The sequence below is a fragment of the Triticum aestivum genome, chromosome 1B (genome assembly GCF_018294505.1).
Source record: "Triticum aestivum cultivar Chinese Spring chromosome 1B, IWGSC CS RefSeq v2.1, whole genome shotgun sequence".
In the NCBI taxonomy this organism is placed as follows: domain Eukaryota; kingdom Viridiplantae; phylum Streptophyta; class Magnoliopsida; order Poales; family Poaceae; genus Triticum; species Triticum aestivum.
The window spans coordinates 607,710,261-607,733,279 of record NC_057795.1 but is presented as its reverse complement, the minus strand read 5'-3'; the positions used below and the strand labels follow the sequence as shown (position 1 = coordinate 607,733,279).

Below are 23,019 nucleotides of genomic sequence, written 5' to 3'. Positions count from 1 at the left end.
ACTGCAGTCAGGCACAGTTTTCACCGGAAGCCGTGTTGTCCCAATCTCGCGGCTGGCTGGAGCATGGAGCTTCGCCATGAAGACGTATGTCGCCGCCGGTACTCGGCGAAGATCCTCCATCCCCTCACCGGAGCCCTCATCGCGCCGCCAACAATGCGCGTGAAGAATCGACAACAGATCTAGGTGGCATCCAGATCCACGGCCGCCGTCATGCCGACCATCGCCAACACAACCATCCACGGGGTCGTCGATTGCCGCCGCACGGCCAGGGAGTCCCTGGCCGCGGTGCGAAGCCCCCAGCCTGAGGTGCCCCAACCGCATTGAGTGATTGCCGCCTCCTCCTCCTGCCTCAGCAGCCCCTTGGCACCGAGCGCGGCCGCTACCGCGCCCAACGCCAGCGGCGGCAGGATCTTTCGTTGTGGGGTGGGGGCTGGTGGCGCTGGGATCTAATCCTCCTGGCAGCGCTGAGGAGCGCTGAGGGGGTCGGGAGCTGAACCAACCAACCAGCACCCTTTCCGCGCAGAGTGAAGTGCACTGTAGGTCCTTGAACTATTCCAGGGATGTCACGTAGGTCCTCGAACTATGAAAATCATCATCCAGGTTCTCAAAGTGCAGTAAGTGTGTCATTCAGGTCCAAAATCTCCCTGACAGGCTCTAACTGGCCAGCTGACACGTAAACAGTAACCGTAACAGCGCGCGGGAAACAGTCATGAATTCCTGTGCGTGATGAACAGTACACGACAAAGAATAAATATAAAAATATATCAAAAAACTGAGATCCTCTGTCATCGAAGAGATCCTGGCGCGTGAACAGTAAAAATGTTCGCGAACGATGAATTTAGGAAAAATATTCGCGACTTTAAAAAAGTATTCACGAGTTTAAAAAAAGTTCGCGAACGATGAATTTGGAAAAAATATTCATGACTTTAAAAAAATGTTCGTGAACTATGAATTTGGAAAAAATATTCGCGACTTTAATAAAATGTCCGCGAACGATGAATTTGGAAAAAATATTTATGACTTTAATAAAAAGTTCACTAACATTTTTTAAAGTCACGAATTTTTGTGGTTCGCGAACATTTTTTCCATACCCACGAACAATATTTGTGGTTCGCGAACATATTTTCAAATTTATTGTTTGTGAACTTTTTTAAAGTCACGAATATTTTTCCCATATTCGCGAACATTTTTATGAACTAATGAACATTTTAACTATTCACGCACCAGGGGTATCTTCGATGCCAAAGATTTTCAGATTTTTTGTTCATAATTTTTTTTTCGTACTGTTCACCATGCCAGTTGGCCATTTAGAGGGGGTTAGTGAGATTTTGGACCTCGATGACACACTTCCTGTACTTCGAGGACCTAAATGACGATTTCCATAGTTCGAGGACCTATGTGACACCCCTGAAATAGTTTAAGGACCTATAGTGCACTTCACTCTTCCGCGCATGATGGAAATTTCCAGTGCACGGGAGTAAAAAAGGTGGAGTGATACTAACTAGACAGCTTTCTTAAAGTGAATGAAACATGGCACCACCTTCCTGAAAACGGGGGAAACATGCGGGGGCATCCTGTCGTCAAAATTTGCTGCACAAGTCCAGCTAGTCTGCTGCTGCGCACCACCAATGTCACTTTCAGAGCAGCTGGTAAAGAGGCAAGAGCTCGAGCACAAAATCAAGTTCCCCTTTTTCTATGTACAATAGACAATAGAAAAAGGTGTCCATTTGCTTGTTGGCGTTGGCTTTGACTCTGCTTCTTCTTAAATTTGTCGGCTAGGTTACGGTGTCGACAGGAGCACAGAGGATTAGCATGTATTGCCGAAAATAATGCTGACATCGTTTGCAAACAGGCAATGAGTTGCTTTCTCTGTGTCCATCTGTGTTCCTATCCATATGTTCACAGCCAACAAAGGAGAAATGGTACTCTTCGACGAAACGGACAAGGTTTACAAGTCAAGTCAAGACAAGTTTTACAAAGTCTAATTAGCGATTTTACAATCTAAGCAAGCCACTAGTCACTGCCTAGTCACCTGCTCGATCGGTGTTTTGACAACCTCTGCGTACTTACGTAGGCGCAAAAAAAGCCAATTTCTTAGTTAACCTCAGATACATAGTCTGACGCCCATCTCGCATGGACATGAAGTCATCGTCCGGTGGACATCATCTCACGCTCACCGGCTACCGGATCGGCTCCCTTGCGTTCTCCCCCCATTCGAGCTCCGGGCTTTCCGGTTGCAGCTCACGCGCCTCTGAATTGAACGCGCAGCCAGCCTCCCAGCAGCATGTTCATAGATAGCCGGAGCGGATCATGAGGCACTAAGGCCCGGTTATTATTTGCTGATTCCGCTGTAATCGTCGGCTTCCGAATGCATCACAAAGCTCGGAAACGCCGTTGTAATGTCCCTGAGCAAACAACATCAACCACAACAGCAGTCAGATGACCTGAAAATTTGGTAAATGGCAAAAACAAATGAACATCTCTACTGCTCTCCAGTTCACATATGGCGTTTGTCTTTCAGAACAAGAGCGCCAAGTGTATTACAGGCCATCCAGCCCATAAAGGAGAAGCGCAAAGGAACTTGGAGAGCCTGAGAAGCTGAAGAGTAGAGCGGCAGATGAGTACTCACTGGAGATAGGGCAGTGACATGTTCCTCAGCGATGCTGGGTTCTTCTTGACGAACTCCTCCCACTCCTTGGGGTCTATCCTGTCATCGCCATTCGAGTCTGCTTGACTGAACGTCTGACAGAAACAAAAGGAGCAGAGCAGCACAGAACATGTTAGAAGAGATCAGAAAACAGTTTCCAAAGCAAGAGTGAATAAATACTATTGAACTGATGCGCTAGCCAAGTTTCTCAAAAGTCTGAACTAATGAAAATCACCATGCAATATATTTTAACAAATACTCAACTATTTTTATATTAAATAGTACGTTGGCCAGGATTTGATCCCAAGACCTTGTGGCTTTGATATCATATTAAACTGATGCCAAGTTTCTTAAAAGTTGGAACTAGTGAAAATGACTAAGCAACATATTTTAACAAATACTTAGAGAGAAGTATCTAATTATCTATCTTGTTGGTCACATACATTGTCAACGATCTCCTCGACTGCGCTATCGGAGATGCACAGGTCGGACTCGTCGAGCAGTGCTACCACCATCTCCCGGAGCTGTACGTGTTGAGGCAATCAGTTCACCGAAATTCAGGATAGCCAATGGACAGTGCAAATAAGGTGCAAAACAAACAATGCCAACAAACTTATTTAGCAGTACCTCTTCTTTCTCGATGTAGCCTGTCCCCCTCAAATCATACAACTTGAATGCAACTACAAAATAAGTAGGATAGTGACGAATGAGAGAGATGGCAACTACAAATAAGTATGGTGACAAACCAGAGATGGCGATTTTTGCTGAGCAAAGACGATGAATGGACAGAAAAGACGAGCAGACAAGAGGCGTAGGGGCATACACGCGGTCTTGTCCGATTCAGGCGCTTTGGGGTGGAAGATGCTGAGCGAGCGCACGAACTCGCCGAACTCGATGACGCCGTTGCGCTTGAGATCGAAGAGGTCGAACACCCTGTCCGCGAACAGGCTCGGCCCTTTGCTGGTCCTGAAGAGGGCGAGCTGGAACTCCTCCTGAGAGTGAGATGAACCAACCAAGCAGATGAGATGAGATGAGCTGAGTGGACGCGGCCTTTGAAGATGGATCCATCCATGGCGGTCGTGGGGTGGAGCAGAGCTAACCTTGTGGATGAGGCCGTCCTTGAAGATGGAGTAGCTGAGCTTCTTGTAGAGCTCGTACAGCGCCTCCACCTCGTTCACCGTGACTGCAACCACGCGCACGCAATGCAACATGAGCTTCCATTCAGTCAAGGTGCAGAGGAAAATGAAACCAAGGAGGAGTATGGGCTGACGTACAGGAGGTCTGGGAGGCGAGGACGGCGGGCTCCTCGTACCCCGGCGCGCGCCTGGACCGCCTCGGCGACGACGACACGCAGCCCATCCGCTGCTTGTCCGGCGAGGGTACCGGCGCGAGGCGGAAGCTAAGCCGATCGACCGAGCACGCCGCGCCGGCGAGAGAAGGGATTCTGCGCTCTACAGCCGTTGACTGTAACAGAAACAGACCATCCATCAAGGTCCGGCGCAACACGCAAACGCACCAGCACGAAAACAGCAAGCAATCCGACTGACCTGAGGCGAAGACGGACGATCGAGGGCCCAACCCTGCCGCTTTGGCCGGAAAGAAGGGGGAAGAGAAAGATCTTTGCGCCGTCTGCTCCGTCCGTCCGTCCGTCCTCGTCGGCGACACGGCTCTGCTTTGTCTTTGCCTCTGAACCTCTGCGTCTGTCCCCTGGCGGGGGCGTAATATAGATATAGTATGGGGCGGCAAGTCAAATGGCTTCCTCCCGTTGAGGTCTCGCCGGGGTAGGCGATCGCGCGTCTGGGCTGCGGGGCTTCCGGACGGCGACAGGTGCGGCGAATCTAGAGCGGCGCTGTGGTAAATAAAAGGGGAGGGTGGTGCGGAAAGGAGTTCCCGAGCGGCTGGTTCGTTTCGTTCACGGGATGACGCGACGCCAGAGCGCCTCCTTCGGCCACGTCGCGCCACGCCGGCCGCCGCCTTGGGGCTCCGCCCGTGCTTTCTTTCCGTCGCCGTCCGGTGGCCTCTGATCTAAAGCGGCGTCCCACCGTCAGCCGAAAGCGGCCCCCCTGATTGCACGGGGGCTCGAGATTGGACGGGCTGGCTGGATGGATCCCCTTGATTCCCGCTGCTTTCAACTGTTTTTCTCTTCCTAATAACCAAAATGCTCCTTTTTCCTAGGGCTAGGGACGGTCGCCACCAGATGGCGCCGGGAGAGCCACGTGCGGGCGCGCGCTCGCCGAACCCGGCGTCGGCGACGTCAGGCGTGGTCGGGACTCGCACGAGCGGGACGTTTTTGGTGCCGTGTCCAGTCCTAGACAAGGGACGGAACAAGAGAGCTGACCGGGTACGTACCATTATTTGTTGTATATGTATGTGGCAGAAATACTTACTTTTATTTAAAGTGTGCACCGTAGGTGGATGGTACTGGAACATGAACGTTCCCGATACATGACTAGCTACCGTGTCGTCTTGATGTCATAAAAAAAACTAAGCTACTACTATCGTGTCGTCTTATGTGGAGCGTCTAAATTACTCCTTGCGTGATGGTGCCGCGGCGGCGGCATACTCGTGATGGATCTGTGTCCCCGGACTCCGCCGTTGCGACGGCGTTTGCTCCAGCGCCGGCGTGAAGCTCGGGAGATAGTCCAGGAGCAGATGCAGATTATGGTATGCATCGGCGGCATCTAGAAGATGAGATGGTGGATCTTTCATGGCAGGTAGGTATGATTTCCTCCTCCAACGCTTAGTTGGGTGGTGGTGCCAGATCCGGAGTTCGACGGCGTGTCCGGATTGTTGCCTCGATCTGATTCATTCAACGGTAATGGCTTCGCCTAGCGAGCCACCTTGGAGGTCTGCAAAGCTACATATCAGTGATGGAGCCGCGTCGAGCTCGGGGTGTGGAGGTGATCCGTCATTTTTCCTTTGGTGGCTGCTATTGCGTTGGTGTTAAGCTCAGAAGATTCTTCGGTCTTGTTTGTAATTTTACTTTTTTTTTTGAAACGGAGGCAAAAGCTTTCCCTCATCTCATTAATAAAGCAGAAGAGAGTTGTCCGGTTAATAAACAGAAAACCGGACGAAAACCGTAACAAACCGCTGAGCGGCACACACATAATACCACATACACCTCATATAGAGGGTTTCGTCAACATCACCCACTGGTGTCATCGTCATCACTTCTCCCCAACAGGCGTCATCGCCCTCCCTAATCTTCGAGAAAGCGACTCCGACTTCTCCAAAGACAAATGTCGCCCAACCCACACTGTAGAGGCTGTGTGGAACACAAGAAACCCCGCGCCAAACTCAGCCATCCGCACAAGGACATCACAGCTCCAACTCTGAAAGATAGCTTCGAAGGAGAACTATGCAAGGCTGGCGCCGCAGAAGACCACCGAACAGACCACCTGCTGCCTCTCATCGTCGCCACAGGGGCCCCGCCGCTGCAGCTCCGACTTCACGGCAACAAAACAACCCGAGGTAATCCCACAAACACGCCGGAGAAGAGCCGACTACCGCAGCCATTGCCGCGCCTCCGACATTGCACACGCCCATCATCCTTGCCACAGAAGCCTCGACGCAAAACACCACCAACTTCCATCGGTCCCGCTTGATGATGCTAGCTCCAAAGACGAAGCCCTCGAGAGGGGATACGATGCTAGAGCACCGTCATCGTCCGATCCCATGGATCTAGGGTTTCCCCCAAAGCTGCGAAGATTGAAACCGAGAGTACCTCGACGATGCCAACAAGAAGGAAACGACGCTTGAAAGCGTCGCCATCACCGGCTCCGGACACACCGGAGACAAGCTTTCACCCGGGTCAACCTCACGAGCCCCAAACATCATGCATCAGCAAGCCCTCCAACGAGCCACCGAGGGCAAATTCGGCTGGATCTGACCACCACCACACTTCGCAACCTCCGAACAGATCCGCGCCAACTTCGTCGTCCGCCTGCCGCCCCGACAACCAGAGACCTCCACCGCGCGGCCGCCGCATGCTGCACATCCAGAGAGGATCCCTAGCAGGGAGGGAGGGCCACCACCCCACCCCAACTCGCCGGACGAGATGCCAGATCTGCAGCCCGTTAACCAAAACTCGAGCAGGCACCACCACGACACCAAGCAGGAGGAACGCTGCAAGGGCTCCACCAGGACGCGCAGCAGGGGTCCGAGCCTCCGTCCATCCCAGCACCACCGACCGCGCCGGCCACATCTCGCGAGGTCCAGATCGGGCCCGTACGGGCACCACGACCGCGACCGCTCACCCGTGGCGCGCTCGCCGCCGCGACCAGATCCCGGCACAGCGCGCCGGAGACCTCCTCCACCGCGAGCCGGGACGCCGCCCCGGAGCCAAGCGCCGGTCAGCCGCCGACCACACGCCGTATCCCCATCCCACGAGCGAGCGGCAGCAAGAGGATGCCCCGCCGCCGCCGGCTCCGCGCAGGCTTTGCCTGCCGGAGGCAACCGGCGACGGCGAGGGGGAGAAGGAGGCGGGAGGGGAGAGGTGCGGAGGCGGAGGCGGGAGCCGCCCGTGTCGCCCCGGGGAGGGAGCGGCGTGTGCAAAGCCTAGCGTTCTGCTGTTTTTTTAATTTTGTTAGGTCGGTATGTACATGGTTTGTATTATGATCCTTATAATATAAATGCACGTTTTACCATGCAAAAAAGAATTACTCCATGCGTAGAACATGACATAGTTAATGGATCGCATGTGGCTACTCTCCAATGTACGTGGTGCTGTGGCCGGTTGATCTTGCTGTGTCCACTAGCTAATGAAATGCATGGTGCTCCAGGTTAAGAAAAAAAACATGACATAGTTTTTTCATTTCTTTTAATTTTGTGTGACGTTTGGAGACGCCTAAGTGTAAACCCACAGGGTAGGGCTTCGGGCTGGGCTTGGCAAGCCCGACCAAAAATGCCCGAACCTCAGGCTGGCCAAAATAACATATTTTATATACTGAAATACCAAAAATCAGGAAAAAATTGAAATACTAAATACATTGAGTGATATTCGAGTGAACCGTTGTCATGTGATGTTTCTTGCTTCAAGATACTACAAAAATCTGGGATTTATCAGTATTTTCCTCTGTCATCATCATGCTCACTATATCAAAATCCTCGTTACCGGTTTTGTCCTTTTTTCTCATTATTGTGTTTCAGCATCCCCGTGACAAGTCACCTGTGTCTGGCCCCACGTTGATTGATGCCGTCACACCGAGAGGGCCCTTAGAATATCTCTCCATCGCCGAAGGAGCAAATCTCACTCTTGATCTACCGGCCACTTGTAAAACTTTCCAATGAAGCGGTAAGTTGTCGTTATAATCACCGTGTTACAGGTGATGTTTGAGCAACCACAAAGACCACCGTACGGTAAGAAGTGACCACGATACTCTCATGGTCTAAGGAGCAATATCACACGTTAACACTCGGTGTTATTTCAATTGAATATTGACGATATTAACCCAATTCACAACAAACAAGTTTGGGTCAGTTCAATATGATCGTTCTTCCAACATCATAATCTCAATATTGTTTTAGGACTATCGTTTACATTTAATGATATCCTAAGATCTGGAAAACGTGATCACCAACAACACTTGAGCTAGTCCTAGAGTTAAGACTAGGAACCTTTTATTTAACCATTTATCATTCCACACCATATGAGTTTTGTTTGATCACATATTCCAGGATCATAGCAGTTATAACATAAAATATATACTCCATAATTATAAATTGCCTCCAGGGCATATTTCCAACAGTGGCAACACTACAAATGCACATTATTCGGTTTTCTCTTGAAATGATGTGTATGTGGTAAATAAAGGAGATTGATCAAAAGAGCTCAAAAGGGACATATATCAAAGGTCACAGCGAAATCCTATGCATGATCACAAAGTTGGCATAATCCCTTCACATGACAATCAAAGTTTCAGCAAACAGTGATTGAAATAAAGTGCTTGAAAGCCTTGAGGAGGAAATGATTGTGGGTGTGCTTAAGAGCATTAGAGCATCATATTTTACTACATGCTTTCACTCCCTAACCTATGTTTTATTGGCTCTATCTAAAGAAAACTCTTTCGTGCATTCCCGACAAGCAAGTGTTGTCTAGAATAAATAGAATATAGTGTTGCAAAGTTGTTTTATCTACTAGATCAAGAACTTTTTGTTGATTATCTTTACTTTATTAACACTTGCACTATAACCATCCCACCGCTACATCTATGCTAAGTTTTTAGGTCAAGAAGTGGAGGGGTATATAGATGTACCGATCGTAAGTGAACCAAAACCTTCTATTTATATCGGTTTAAACAAGTAAGTTTCTTATGATTCAGATTTCTCTTTATGTTGCTCGAGGACGATCAGGTTTAAGCTTGGGGGAGTTGATGAGTTATATTTTTACACTCATTTCACCTTTATTTAAACCAGATATTTCAATTAAAAAGAGATTTTCGCTCTGATATTGATACTAATGACTAATGAATGCAAATGATTCCACAAATCCTCTCTTTGATGTGTTTCCACGGAAATGGGCTAAAAAGGGAATAAATCACGTGTGGAAATGGAATGGAAGGAGAACGGAGGAAGAAGGAATCAACAGGAAGCATCTGCGCGAAGACATCACAAAAGATGGCGTTCCATACATGCGCGAGTGCCCGTATGGCGTGAATTTCGAGGTAGATCGTCCACTTGAACAAGTTTCTATAAAGGGACCCCATCGAAATGTCAACAGGGAGATGAGCACAGAAGCCAGAACCTCTTCATCATCATCCACAAACCCTAGCCGCCGCCATCTCCATCGCCATAGACATCTCCCCCACCATCATAGTGCTCTTCCATCTCATTCATACTTGTAATCATGCATCGCACAAGGCACCCATTATAAGACATATTGCAATCAATCAATCTCAAGATGTGTTATTAAAATGTTTTCTTCCCGCGATCTGATCTCCATGTGTGAGTAGTTCGGTAAGGTATGGGTTGAGGCAAAAGACTTGCAACCCAAGGTATTTGTTGAGGGGATCAATGGAAGACTTTGACATAACGTCAGGTATGTGTGAAATAAAATTATCTCGTGAAGATGTCTCTTGTCTTGTCCGCGATCTTCATCCTTGCAGGTACCTAGGATCATGGAGATCGAGAACCGGTGAGGCTAGTAGCAAGGAGACCGCAAAGTGTTATACCGAGTACCGTTGACACTAAGGTTCAGTAAGGTAATATGCATCATATCATTGGGGATAAATGAGGTGTAGTCATTAAACGCCAAAAGCTCTTGTCTTCTTTTATTATCTTAATTATCGAGGCAACCCCGTGTGTCGGATAGGGCCTACGGTAGGACAACTGATTCTTGATGCAGGACTCGTGCCGGTCAAGATGTTATTTGGACACATCCCCCACTTTGATCCTAACAAGCACATCTCGATGGATGACTTCCAGCGCACAAATTAATATGTTATTTGATCCCAGCGTAAATACAAGGCTGTAAGCATAAGACCTCATACCCATACCTCTTTTTATTATAAGCGTTTGAATCACTAGTTGCTTGTTGATCTGGTCAAAAGGTGAATTTGACACTTTGACAAAAACTTGCTAGAGACCATCGTTTCAAGGGAATCTTTCTCTCTTGGGTTCGATAACCCAGGTTCACCTCTGAAAAATAGGTGCAGGATACTTTTTTTCTGTTTCAATACCGGATCAATAAAAAGAAGGTATTATCACTCCGACCGACTGCTTCCACGCGGCGACAAGGATTTGCCGGGCATGCACACCTCAGGAGGACCTCGTGGTCACAGATAGATCTGGCACAGCCTCACTGCCCCGAGTGAACCGGCCATAGGTGGAGGTGATGCGCGCGTGCAGGTGCTCAAGGCTCACACGTGCATGAGTTCATAGAGGAAGAAGAACGGCTTAGCCTCAGCCAAGCCCGATCTGTTGCTGGCGTGCATGCGCGTGTAGTTGCAAGGACACAACACCTTCATAGACTAAACGGAGCAGGGCGACACACAGGGGCAGTGACGGGGACCGGGCACACTCTCTGACTCATTGTTCCAGCAGGAGGGAATGCCCAGAGATCATGCCGCACCGATAGATATGGGAAAGTTGGCGAGCCTACTAGAAAATGAGTGGCAGGGGAACGATGGATCTCGCCAGAGTACAAGCACTAACCAGAGGCAACGTATTGCGGGATGTATACACCGGGGGAGGGGAACGATGGAGGGGCGAACCGGGGAAAAAGACTCGACTGACAGGTGGGTCCTGCGTCCACCTCAGCGCATGCACGGAACTGGGAACTGGCAACTTAACAACGATGAATGGACGCCACAAGTCCGAAATGCTAACTAAAGGGTCATCAGTATGTGATTAGTGTTATTTTGCAATAGGGTGTTTTTTTTCACACAGAAAATGCGGTTGTTTCAATCAACTCTTCAGAGTCGAGACCACACAAATATCTTATAAAAAGGATGGCTACTGTAGCACAAATCCACAGTCCACCCAACATATATTACTAGAACATGTGTACGATCCGACTGTGATGGCCATCTGTGCGGTCATGAAACAAGCGTGCCTTCAGCTACATCAATCAACATGAGCCCCACGTCATAGATCTTGCTAACTAATAATGTCACCACCATTAGAGATGCTTCATGCTTCCTTAGAAAACACTAAAAGTGGTACTACTACTATGCTCATGAAAAGACGCATTTTGGAGCTTGGGCCACCACCTGACCACCCTTTGCTTAAAGCGATATGATGTGGACGCCATTAGAGATTCTTCCTAGGAAGGTCCAACGTGCAATCACGAGTCGCCAGTGCAGGGGGGCATCCACGCTACGATGACATGGAAAAATCAGTGATGCCAGATGCAACTGCACAAGAACGTGGACAGCACGCCGCAAAAAGCTTAGTCTTTCTTTTGCATATTATAAAGAACTAAGTACAAATCACGTAAAGACCGACATGACAAAATTAAAAAAATAACAAAACATCTCTGAACTTGACACCAACGCCCGTCACCTGCCTCCGGCACCACCACATCAGCCGCCGAAGAAAACAATGACGAATCACCTCCTCATCCGAGCTCGATGCGGCTCCATCTCTAATATGCAGCTTTGCAGACCTTCAAGGTGGCTCACCAAAAGTGAAGCCCTTGCCGTTGAACGAATCAGACCGGGGCAACACCCCGAACACGCCGTCGAATTCTAGATCTGGCACCCCACCACGACTAAAACATCGAAGGAGGAAACCATATTTGTCATCCACGAACCACGAGCCCAACACGTACTCCGTCTTCGTCGACGCAGACCACAATCTGCATCCGCTCCTGGACTACCTCTCAAGCTCCGCGCTGACGCTGGAGCAAACGACGTCGCAACACGGAGCCCGAGGACACATGTCCACCACGAGGATGCCGCCGCCGCCGCCACGCCATCCTTGCTTGAACAGGCTGGTTTCCAAATCCATCCCCAACCATAGGACCGATGGCCCCGTCGGAAAACGATTCGAAAAATCTTTATTCAGCAATGAAGCAAAGACGATGAACAATCTAAAAACCTAGACTACGAGGGACTAAAAAATATCCTCACGCATGAATCCGACGACCCCCCTCATCACAACGACCAAAGTCGCCGGCGAATGGGAGCCGTCGAAGAACGGCGTTGGAGGATCGGCCTCCCCTGGTGGCGGCTAGGATTCCAGCCGTCAGTCAGGGACGAGAGGAAATAGCGATCCCCGGCCTAACTACTCCCTGCACGGTATGGGACGTCTCTGCTTGCAAATAACTGCAAAAAGCTTAGTCGGCAAGCACACGGAGGCCCCGCTACACTGTACTTCTACGCTTTTTCCGTTTTAAAATTCTTGTCTTAAATTTGTGTAGATACGGATGTATCAAATCTTATTTTAATATTAGATTCATTCATACCTAAGACAAAAGGAAGATACATACAGTATAAAACAAGTCGACGTGCATGTGGAAGATTCCTCACGTGGCACGGGCGGTACAAAATACTGTCGGGTTGTCACGCGAGGGTGTTTGATCCGCACGTGGGAAACGACAGCCAAGCCAGCGCCGTGCCGTTTCCCTCCTCTCCTCTCCTTGTTTCTCTCCGCCTGCGTGATCCCGGCCGTGTCAAGGGCGCACCAAGTTAAGCATCGCACTGCTGCCGGCAGCTAGCTAGCGGTACGCGGCCTTGACGGAAAATCTAGCCGCTTCCGTCGCGGAACGACATGGACGCCCGCCTCCTCTCCTCCGTTGCCCAACAGCGTTTCCACCTTCGCGAGCGCTCTCTCGCTGGCGCCGTCGCTTTCTCCCGAGATCTCGCCCTTCCTTTCGCCCCACTGGTCCCACTGTATCCTTCCTGTAAAATTAGTGGCTTGCACTCCTCGGTTTGACGTTGGCGCCCCGTGTGACGCACTTTGACTTTATCTCTACGTAAAAATGAAATAAAACTCGCGTGCCACCTTCACCTTGTACTGACGCAGGTACTCCCTCCGTTCGGAATTACTTGTCTCGGGGATGGATAGATACATCCATCTCCGAGACAAGTAATTCCGAACGGAAGGAATACCTTGTAGGAGTACTCCTACGTCAGTACCAGTCGACAGCAGATACAACACCACCACGCCGTTGCGATCTGGCGACACTATATCTGGCCATGGACCAGGCCGGGCCGGGCTTGGACCGGGCTTGAAAAAGCCCATGGCAGAAAACTGAGGCCCAGGCCCTCCCAGGCCCTATCACTAGGCCTACTTTTCAAGCCCAAGCCCGGCCCAGCTGGTAAAAAGCCCTAAAAAGCCTTTAGGGCTTAGGGCCGTGGGCCGGGCCTCTTCCTTAAAATGCCAATACACCAAGCCCAAGCCCTACTAGTGGGCTCAAAACTCAGGCCCAAGCCCAACCCATGGGCAAGCCCATCAGGCCTAGGCCCTGGATTTTAGGGCCGGGCCTGGGTGGGCCGATAGGGCCGGGCCTGAGATGGCCAGGACTAGGCGACACCGACGTGGTGCGGCAGTGCCTACCAATAACTAGTGTCAGCTGCAGTGCCACCTCTTTGTCTTGTCTCCTCGCTGGACGCCTGGACCCTCCTCACCAAGAACTGAGCTTTCCCTCCCGCGCGATCGGAGCTGACAGGCGCGCCGAACCTACAGGAGGACTCAGACGAGACGGCGGCGGCTGTAGCTGTTTCGTACTGGATTATCCTGTATGCGCCACAGCTTCCGGTCGCCTGTGTGGTCCGCGCTCAGCGCCTGCTGGCAACCAGGCCATCGGGGTCTAGCTGTGCCAGTGAGGGTGACCTTCACTGAGAATCCTAGCTAGCGACGGCCTGCCGACAGCCGACCCACCGCCGGCCGACGATGGTGTCGCGGTCCCGGTGGCTTCTACGGCCACGCCCACGGCTACGGCTCCTCCGGCGCAGACAAGTCGCGGGCAGCGCGAGAGGGGCGCTCTTCTTTCTAGGGCCTGTCCGTGCACGGTTACCACCATTAACGTGTCGATCGTGCCGGTGAAGTTTTGGAGATATGCCCTCGCCGATGAGCCGATCCCGGCACATGAACGGCCGCGAATGACACCCTCCGGGCCGGCTGCGTCGCGACGTCAGGCGCTCTTTCCGTCGCCAGCGGGGCGGGTGGATGGGCATGGTCGGGACTCACGGGCCGACGTTTTTTTTTGAAAGGAACACAGGAATGCATTCCATTACATACCAATATTAGGCAAATCACCCATTACATAATTCAGTACAAAGTCTGGGAGTTGACCCAACCAGGTTTCACACATTTCAGCTCCCAAGTTAACTCCATACGCAGCTAAAACATATGCCACTCTGTTACAAGCCCGAGGGCAAGACACAACCCTAGTAGAGGAAAACTGCACACTCAGTTGAAACGTGATACTCCTAATAATAGCTCCTATGTTCGCCAGCTCATACTCACTAGAATTTACTGCCCTCCTCAGCTGCGTGGAATCAGTTTCAAACAACACCTTGTCGCAGCCCATATGAGCAGCCATTTTTATGGCATACAACAAGGCCAAAGCTTCAGCATGCAGAGCATCTGAGATATGTACCAAATTGACTGCCCCTGCAGCCATCGCCCTACCTTGCTCATCTCTAATGACGAATCCCCAGCCGCCGGAATTGGTGTCCTTGTGGAAAGCTGCATCAGTATTAATCTTGAGAAAGCCACTTGGCGGCCGAGACCAACTATGGTACAACTGCAGTTTTTGCTCCCTAATAGTCCTTTTGCTTTTCATTACACTTGATAGATGATAATTAATAGAAGAACAAACATCATCGGTCGAGATAAGGGCTTCGCCCGTGTTTGCCTTATTGCGAAAATGCCACCAACGCCAAAGAAGCAAGCAAGTTTTTATTTTCTCCTCCTCCACTAGACTAAGGATTTGCTCTAGGATGCTTACAGGATTTGTAACTTCAGCCAAAAGCACCCTGATGTGCTCCAGGTTTAATCTCCGCTACACCTCCTTGACTTTCTTACACATAAAAAAGCAATGTCCTCCCACTTCATCTAATCTAAAACATACAGGACATCGAGTATCTACCTCCATACCTCTCATTTGTAACTTCGCCCGTACTGGAAGGCTGTTCGTAGATAATCGCCATAAGAAGTGAAGCACTTTATTCGGGAGGGGAAGCGACCATAGTTTTTGCCAATCAAATTCACCTTGTCCCTCATCTGCACTTGAGGAGGAAGTTAGTCTTGTCCTGGACTCCCGAGCTGCACTTTGTATTGCTACTCTATAGGCAGATTTAACAGAAAAGGTACCTTTCTTGTTGAAGTGCCATGCTATAAAGTCGTCGATGTGTTCTTGAATTGGGATTTGAAGTATGATTCTTACATCTTCTGGAACAAAGGTCTGCTTGACCAAATCCTCATCCCAACTATTTGTCATAGGATTAATCAACTCACTCACCCTAGTGATTAAATAATTTCCTTTGTGGCTGATTACCTTTCTTGCATTGTTCCTTGGGATCCATGGATCTTCCCATATATTAATGTGCTCACCGGTACCGATTCTCCAAATGATTCCTTTTTTCGGAAGCTCAACTCCCTTAAGAATACTACGCCATGTATATGAGATGCCGCGAGTTGGGATTGCTTCCAGAATTGACCCATTTGGGTAGTATCTTGCTGAGAGAACTTGTGCACATAAAGAGGAAGGGTTTTGAATCAGCCTCCATGCTTGCCTTGCTAACATGGCTAGGTTGAAAGCATAGAGTTCCCTAAATCTCAGGCCCCCACTTTTATTCCCTCTTGTTAATTTCTCCCAGCTTATCCAATGCACTTTGTTTTCTTTATCAACTTGACTCCACCGGTACATGTTGATCATGGTGTTCAGTTCTTCACATAGTCCCTTAGTGATGTCAAAACAGGCCATAGTATAGACTGGAATTGCTTGCGCTATGGCTTTTATCAAGGTTTCTTTCCCTGCTTTTGAGAGTAACTTCTCCTTCCAGCCTTGGATCTTTTTCCAAATTCTTTCCTTCACATATTCAAAAGTCTTCGCTCTTGCTTGACCTACATATGTTGGAAGGCCTAGATATTTTGATGATAGACCCTCCACATCAATCTACAAGATGTCCTTCATTTCCTGTTTTTGCCATACCTTTGTGTTCTTACTAAACAAAATAGATGATTTATCCTTATTAATCATTTGAACCGAACAAGCTTCATATGTGTTCAAAATGCGGTTAACTTCCTGGGCATTACTTGAGTTAGCCTCCGTAGACAACAAAGAATCATCCACAAAAAGCAGATGGCTAACACTAGGGGCTCCCCTGCAGATTTTGATTCTTGTGAATGAGCCATTCAGTTCTGCCTTGTGAAGCAAGGCTGAGAACCCCTCTGCGCATATCAAGAAAAGGTATGGGGAGATAGGATCTCCTTGACGAAGACCTCTCTAAGGTATAATTGTGTCAGTGACGTCTGTGTTGATTTTGATCTGGTATTTGACCGTGGTAATGCACTTCATGATCAACTTAATCCAGTCTCTATCAAAACCCAAATTTTCCATCATACCCTTCAAGAAGGGCCATTAAACGCGGTCATAAGCTTTACTCATGTCAAGCTTGACTGCTGCATTCCCCGAAGCGCCACTTCTTTTCCTCTACAGGAAATGTGTTAGCTCATATGCCAATAAAATATTATCAGAGATTAGGCGCCCCGGCACAAATGCACTCTGGTTAGGGGAAATAATGTCAGGGAGGATTACTTTAACACTATTCGCTATTACCTTTGTGATTAGCGTATACACCATGTTGCAAAGGCTTATGGGCCTGAGGTCTTTTATCTGTGATGGATTAGAATTCTTCGGGATTAGTACAATAAATGTCTCATTCCATCCTTCAGGCATGTCACCCCCTCGTAGGGTACTCAACACTTCCTTCACCACTTGATCCCCAACTATGGGCCGGAACTTTTTGAAGAATATTCCTGGCATCCCATCTGGTACAGGAGCTTTTAAATCTCCGATACCATTTAGGGCTTCTCTAACCTCCTCTTCAGTATATTCCGCACAAAGGACGCTATTCATTTCCTCTGTCACTTTCGGATGTACAGCTTGCATGATTTCTTCATTATTTTCATGTGCTGAGGAGGAAAAGATATTGAAGAAATAATTTGCAATGTGCTCTTTTAGAGGGTTATCACCCTCGACCCAGCTTCCATCATCCCTCTTTAGTTTCCTAATCGTGTTCCTCCTTTTCCTTTCAGAAGCAAATGCATGGAAGAATGCGGTATTTTTGTCTCCTTCTTGTAACCATTTGACGTGAGCACGCTGCCTCCAATGAGTGTCTTTTTGATGCTCCAACCGGTCAAGCTTCTCACGGAGATAGTGTTCTCTTGACACTTTGTCCTGGCTAATCTCACCTCTTCTCACCTCCTCTAAATCCTTTCTCAAATTCTTAATTCTCTTATCAAGATCACCCAACACATTAGTGTCCCAGTCCTTGAGATCATTAGCCACCCTGCACATCATGCGCTGGGTATTATTACTGTCACAACTCTGAATTGCATTGTTCCATGCATTGTTCACAATAGCTTCACAATCTTCTTCATGCAGCCATCTTGCTTCAAACTTAAAGGCATGAACCCTTCTTCTGTAGATACGCGTACTATTTTCTCCTTCTATTTGAACAGTTATAGGCCTGTGATCTGAGTGTCGTGGGTCACCGTTGATAACCTTGGCAGAGGGGAACCTCGCACACCAACTCCTTGAGCCTACAGCTCTATCTAGTCTCTCTTTAATGTATCGGCTGGCTTCCCAACTATTGTTACGCCAGGTGTATTTATCTCCCACATAACCCAGGTCTCTTAGGCCACAATCAGAAAGAGTCATCCTAAATCCCTCCATCCGGCCCTGAGCTCTGGCTGGTCCACCTTTCTTCTCATGGTTGTACAAAATCTCATTGAAGTCACCCATACACAACCAAGGAAGATCCATTTGATTACTGAGCAAGCGTAGCAGCTTCCAAGTAATTATTTTCCTGTCACTCGCTGGTTCCCCATAGACACCGGTGAAACGCCATCTAAAACCATATTTTTCCACCACTTCCACATCGATATGGTATCTTGAGTAATTATGCAACTTCACATTTATTTCTTTCTTCCAAAATAAAGCCAAGCCTCCACTTTTTCCTGCACAATCTATTGCCACCATGTTATTCATTCCAAGCACCCATTTGAACTTTTCCATTCTCCTTTTGTCCAATTTTGTTTCGTACAAAAAGAGAATGTCGGGGTCCACCTGCTTCTGAAGGTCTAGAAGCCCTCTTACCGCCGGGCCATTCCCCAAACCCCGGCAGTTCCATGCCGTAAGCCTCATTTTGGTCCACAGGACTGATCCGTCAGCCCATGGGCCGACGTTTTTGGTCCGGTGTCCAGTCAGTTCTAGACAAAAGAGAAGTGACTGGGGTACCCCATATTTGTATGCGACACATGGTACTATAAGGTTCCTATTTCGGTATAGTTTGATGTGGAGTGTCTTAGAGCAACTCTAATTTGATCCTCTAGAATTTAGAGAAAGATCCGGATGAGTATTTTTTTAACTAAATTTATTACTCCCTCCGTCTGGAAATACTTGTCATGTTGTTGCAGAAACGGAACCACCGAAGACACGACTGGAGTGGAGGAGGAAGAACACAGAAGGATTGCCGGCGCACGAACACCTTCCCGCACGTATGGGACTTTCTATTATTCACCACGAGCACGAACTCGTCCTCCTCAGCGATTACACAGGGGTGGTGTGGATCTTATACCCGCGAGCTCTGACATCCCGGGCCGCGCTCAAACGCACCCACCTGCCACTCGCCACGTCCCGCGCGCACCGGCTCGCGCGCTCTGATCGCGCCCGCACGCGATCGCCGCGACCATGCAACGCCCGATGCAGTCCACTCCCCCTAAACCTCACTCAGAGCCGTGCAGTCACGCGCACACACACGCTGACCCGCGCGTGCGCACACACACACACACACACACACACACACACACACACCTACACGCACGCACGCACCTAGGCTCACTCTGGCTCGAGCCCGACACGTCCGTCACGCACACACACGCGCTCACCGTGCCCGCAGCCTAGTCGAGGCTTATATGCCCTACATTTCTCCCCCTAAGCCGAGGCTCAGAGGAAGCCGTAGTCCTCGACGCCGACGTCCTCAAGCAGTTCCTGCTCCTCCGTGCCGTCGTCGTCGTCGTCGTCGTTGTAACCGCCACCGCCCACTGCCGCTGCCGAAGCCCACAGCTCCATGCGTCGCCGCGCCGCGTCTGCGTGCCACACCCCACGTCCCCGCGCTCCCGGCCCGCGCTCCCGCCGCGCACACACGCAATCTGCGCAACCAGGTCCAGCGCCTCGACGCGGTCCACACTCGCGGTCCCGACGCGCCCGACGCGTCCGGTGTGCACCCATAACACGCACCGGTCGCGCCCGGCTCGCCGCCGCGCCTCATTCGCCACGCACCGCTGCGGCCTCACCCGAAGCACCGCGCCTCCATGCCGCCGCGCTGCTGTGTGTCGTCGCCGCGCCTCTGCATCCACCGCACGAACGGCGTCACAGCGAGCCATAGCCGCGACCGCCTCCGTTCTCACCACGGACTCGCCGTGCCACAGCCCCGAGCTGGGAGGCTCTGGTACCAATTGTTGTTGCAGAAACGGAACCACCGAAGCACGACGATCACCGGAGACATGACTGGAGTGGAGAAGGAAGAACACAGAAGGATTGCCGGCGCACGAACACCTTTCGGCACGTACGGGACTTTCTGTTATTCACCACGAGCACGAACTCGTACTCCTCAGCGATTACACAGGGGTGGTGTGGATCTTATACCCGCGAGCTCCGACATCCCGGGCCGCGCTCAAACGCACCCACCTGCCACTCGCCATGTCCCGCACGCACCGGCTCACGTGCTCCGATCGCGCCCGCACGTGATTGTCGCGGCCATGCAGCGCCCGACGCAGTCCACTCCCCCTAAACCTCGCTCAGAGCCGTGCAATCACGCGCACACACGCGCTGACCCGCACACACACACATGCCTACACGCACACACGCACCTAGAATCACTCTGGCTCGAGCCCGACACAGCCATCACGTGCACACATGCGCTCGCCGAGCCCGCAGCCTAGTCGAGGCTTATATGCCCTACATGTCATAGTTCTGGATACATCATTTTTTATCCATTTTGATGACAAGTATTTCCGGACGGAGGGAGTAGTTTATTGGCCAGCGACATAAACTTCACTACATCGTCACAAGCTTCATCAATTATTGGCTAAGAAAACCGATCAAAATAAAATTACACATCTGAATAGAAAAACTACTTCCTAGCTGCTCCTACTAGTCCGATCAATGCTTTCTCTATATAAGCGTTTGGTAGGCTGCAGACAGTCCAACCATGCCCGGGCGGGATGAAAGAAAACCCGTTTGGTTGCGTGCAAGGACGTCCGGATCACATCGGCATGAAACTTAAAGCACCTCAGAGCCTAGCTCGCTGGGAACGCTCGAATCAGTCGTTTCCAGCAAGCCAGGCTGGCTCGGTCGCAAAACCTGGTCCCGGCGTAGGGCGCAGTGCAGGGAAGATTCCGGCGGAGATGGTTGCAGACGGATATCGGCAGAGGCAAGATGGCGAAATGTACCCTCAACCCCTCCCCCATTTACCCGCTCGCCCTGGCTTTAGGACAAGCTCTTCCTCTGTTCTTGGCACTGGCGGCGGCAACGACAAAGTTGGTGGTGGCAGCGACAGCTGCTTCTCCCCTCCTTCTTTGACTCTGTTCGACCATCCTCGTCTCAGCCACCCCCACCCCAACTCCAAAGCTGGTAAGCACCCCCTCCCCAGTTAGGTCAGTTGTTAGGATTGTTTAGGGTCGATTGTGCCATTGCTGACCGCACCATGGATCTCACTTGGGTTTTAGATGAACGGATGAAGCTTGTAGTTCAGGCAGCATCGCTGATAGTTGTGGTTCAGGCCTGGATCCTATTGGTCCATAAGAGATTTGTTCATAGGAATGACACGCCTCTCATTCGATATTGTCCAATACTAATCCGGGACAAGGAGAGGATAGTGAATCTGATCTACATCTACAACCGTAATGACATAGAAGCTCTATGAAAGTTCGAACGAAAAGAGCACCTTTCGCAAGTGTGCATACGTTTAGGAGTAGAAGGCTGCTACAAGATAGCATTCACACCACTGTGGAATAGAAAGTTGTCATGTCCCTCCGTGTTTGTAGGTCATAACCAGAGGTTCAGGGTTATGCACAACACATTGAAAAGATCGATGGAGACCAATTCCAGGTACTTCAGATAAGTGTTGTATGTTGTTGGGGAACTCAGAGGAGAGGTGACCATGTCACCAACAGCCCGGACTCCTAGCAAAATTCACACTAGCCCAAGATGGCATCCATACTTCAAGATGAGCATTGACAATATGTAGTTCATGCCTTGATATGTTCTTATTGTTCTACTATAACCATAACAACATCTTGTAATGCCATTTCAGGATTGTATTGGGGCAATAGATGGTACTCATGTCACTGCCAGAGTGTCGAGGTCATAACCTGCAGCATATAGAGGGAGGAACCACTACACACAAGCAAGAATGTGATTACTGGTGTTGACTTTGATCTGAAGTTCACATATGTGCTTGCTATCTAGGAAGGATCAACACATGATGCTAACACTCTAAGTGACAACATGTGTAGACCTTATGGAAAGTTCTACCTAGGAGATGTTGGCTATGCATGTCGGCCAGGTGTTCATCCACCCTTTAGGAAAACCAGGTACCATCTGAACGAGTTATCTAGTAGAAACTATCCCAGGACTCCTCAAGAACTGCTCAATCTCAGACACTCCAGCCTTGGAGTAACGGTTGAGAGGGCATTTGGATCTCTGAATAATAGGTTTAAGATCCTAGATCAGAAGCCATTCCACCCTTACTATACCCAGGTTAAGTTTGTTCTTGCATGTGCCATCCTTCACAACTGGATCCTACAATGAGGTTGTGACGAACTTGTGCCGGATGAGGGAGATGTGGGGCCTGATGATGTGGTCGACTCCGGCCATGGTGTGGAGGCGTTTAGCAATGAAGTGTGGAAGAACAAAAGGTTAGAGTGGGCTCATGATATTTGGGATAACAGAGGTCATACAAGAATCTGAAGAAGAAGAAGAAGAAGAAGAAGAAGAAGAAGAGTAGGAGGAGGAGAAGGAGGAGGAGGAAGAAGAAGAGGATGGATTTCCTCATAGTTAACATCGTTGAACTTTTTCCTATTCAACCATATGGCTCTTAATAACTTGTGTTGCCATTTGTTAGTAGCTAGGATAAACTCTGATTTGTTTTCTAGATAGGACAAGACGATGTTCAATGTGTATGGTAAGGTTACCACTAGTGAGAAGTGGTAATCACACCTTATGTCGTTTGCAACCAAACAACATATTGTTTGTCTAACAACAACGACACATGCCACCAAACTTCATGCTAGAAATTGCTTCCCTCATGCAGGGAGCCTAATGCAGGCAACCAAACTACATGCAAATATTGGTTTTTGGCCTGCATTAGTTCAAGCAGGCCCGACTGGGACAAGTATGCAAAATGCCCTAAAACAAAGATGTCAACCAAACGCGCCCTATGTCTTCACTGTCTATATTTTTTCTTTTCCGAGTTTTCCCTATTGGCTTCTCGAGCTTGCATGCTTTTTTATTCTCCGCTTCCTCATACTTGGACATTGCATCCTCTCTAGTCTCAACTCTAGCAAGTAGTGCACAAACATCTAGCAAATTTCTCACTATCAATAAATCAATGTACTCCTTTTCACAATACAAAAACTTGCATCCATCCTACATATAATTTTGAGAAAACAATGAGTTTGAAATTTCTACAAATCCG

General features: G+C 49.5%; 2 protein-coding genes across 2 annotated transcripts; both read right to left on the bottom strand.

The window, feature by feature from the left end:
• Positions 1-1,912: 1,912 nt before the first annotated feature.
• LOC123142072 (calcineurin B-like protein 4) lies at positions 1,913-4,750 on the bottom strand. Its single transcript, XM_044561098.1, has 8 exons — positions 4,195-4,750; positions 3,922-4,111; positions 3,748-3,830; positions 3,471-3,639; positions 3,275-3,327; positions 3,091-3,171; positions 2,630-2,742; positions 1,913-2,405 (listed from the first exon to the last, which is right to left on the bottom strand). The coding sequence occupies exons 2-8, from the start codon at positions 4,004-4,006 to the stop codon at positions 2,333-2,335; spliced, it is 657 nt and encodes a 218-aa protein (XP_044417033.1). The 5' UTR covers positions 4,007-4,111; positions 4,195-4,750; the 3' UTR covers positions 1,913-2,332.
• A 9,638-nt stretch (positions 4,751-14,388) lies between these two features.
• LOC123096967 (uncharacterized) lies at positions 14,389-16,336 on the bottom strand. Its single transcript, XM_044518757.1, has 2 exons — positions 15,191-16,336; positions 14,389-14,769 (listed from the first exon to the last, which is right to left on the bottom strand). The coding sequence occupies exons 1-2, from the start codon at positions 16,017-16,019 to the stop codon at positions 14,636-14,638; spliced, it is 963 nt and encodes a 320-aa protein (XP_044374692.1). The 5' UTR covers positions 16,020-16,336; the 3' UTR covers positions 14,389-14,635.
• Between the last annotated feature and the right edge of the window lie 6,683 nt (positions 16,337-23,019).

Bases quoted from the DNA above. Each gene is read 5' to 3' on its own strand.
- LOC123142072 (XM_044561098.1), bottom strand. From the start codon at position 4,006: ATGGGCTGCGTGTCGTCGTCGCCGAGGCGGTCCAGGCGCGCGCCGGGG. The intron at 3,831-3,921 runs GTACGTCAGCCC...GCGTGGTTGCAG, and splicing joins CCTCGCCTCCCAGACCTCCT to TCACGGTGAACGAGGTGGAG. The intron at 2,406-2,629 runs GTGAGTACTCAT...TTGTTTGCTCAG, and splicing joins ATGTCACTGCCCTATCTCCA to GGACATTACAACGGCGTTTC.
- LOC123096967 (XM_044518757.1), bottom strand. From the start codon at position 16,019: ATGGCCTGTTTTGACATCACTAAGGGACTATGTGAAGAACTGAACACC. The intron at 14,770-15,190 runs GTATGGAGGTAG...AGCTTTCCACAA, and splicing joins GGCGAAGTTACAAATGAGAG to GGACACCAATTCCGGCGGCT.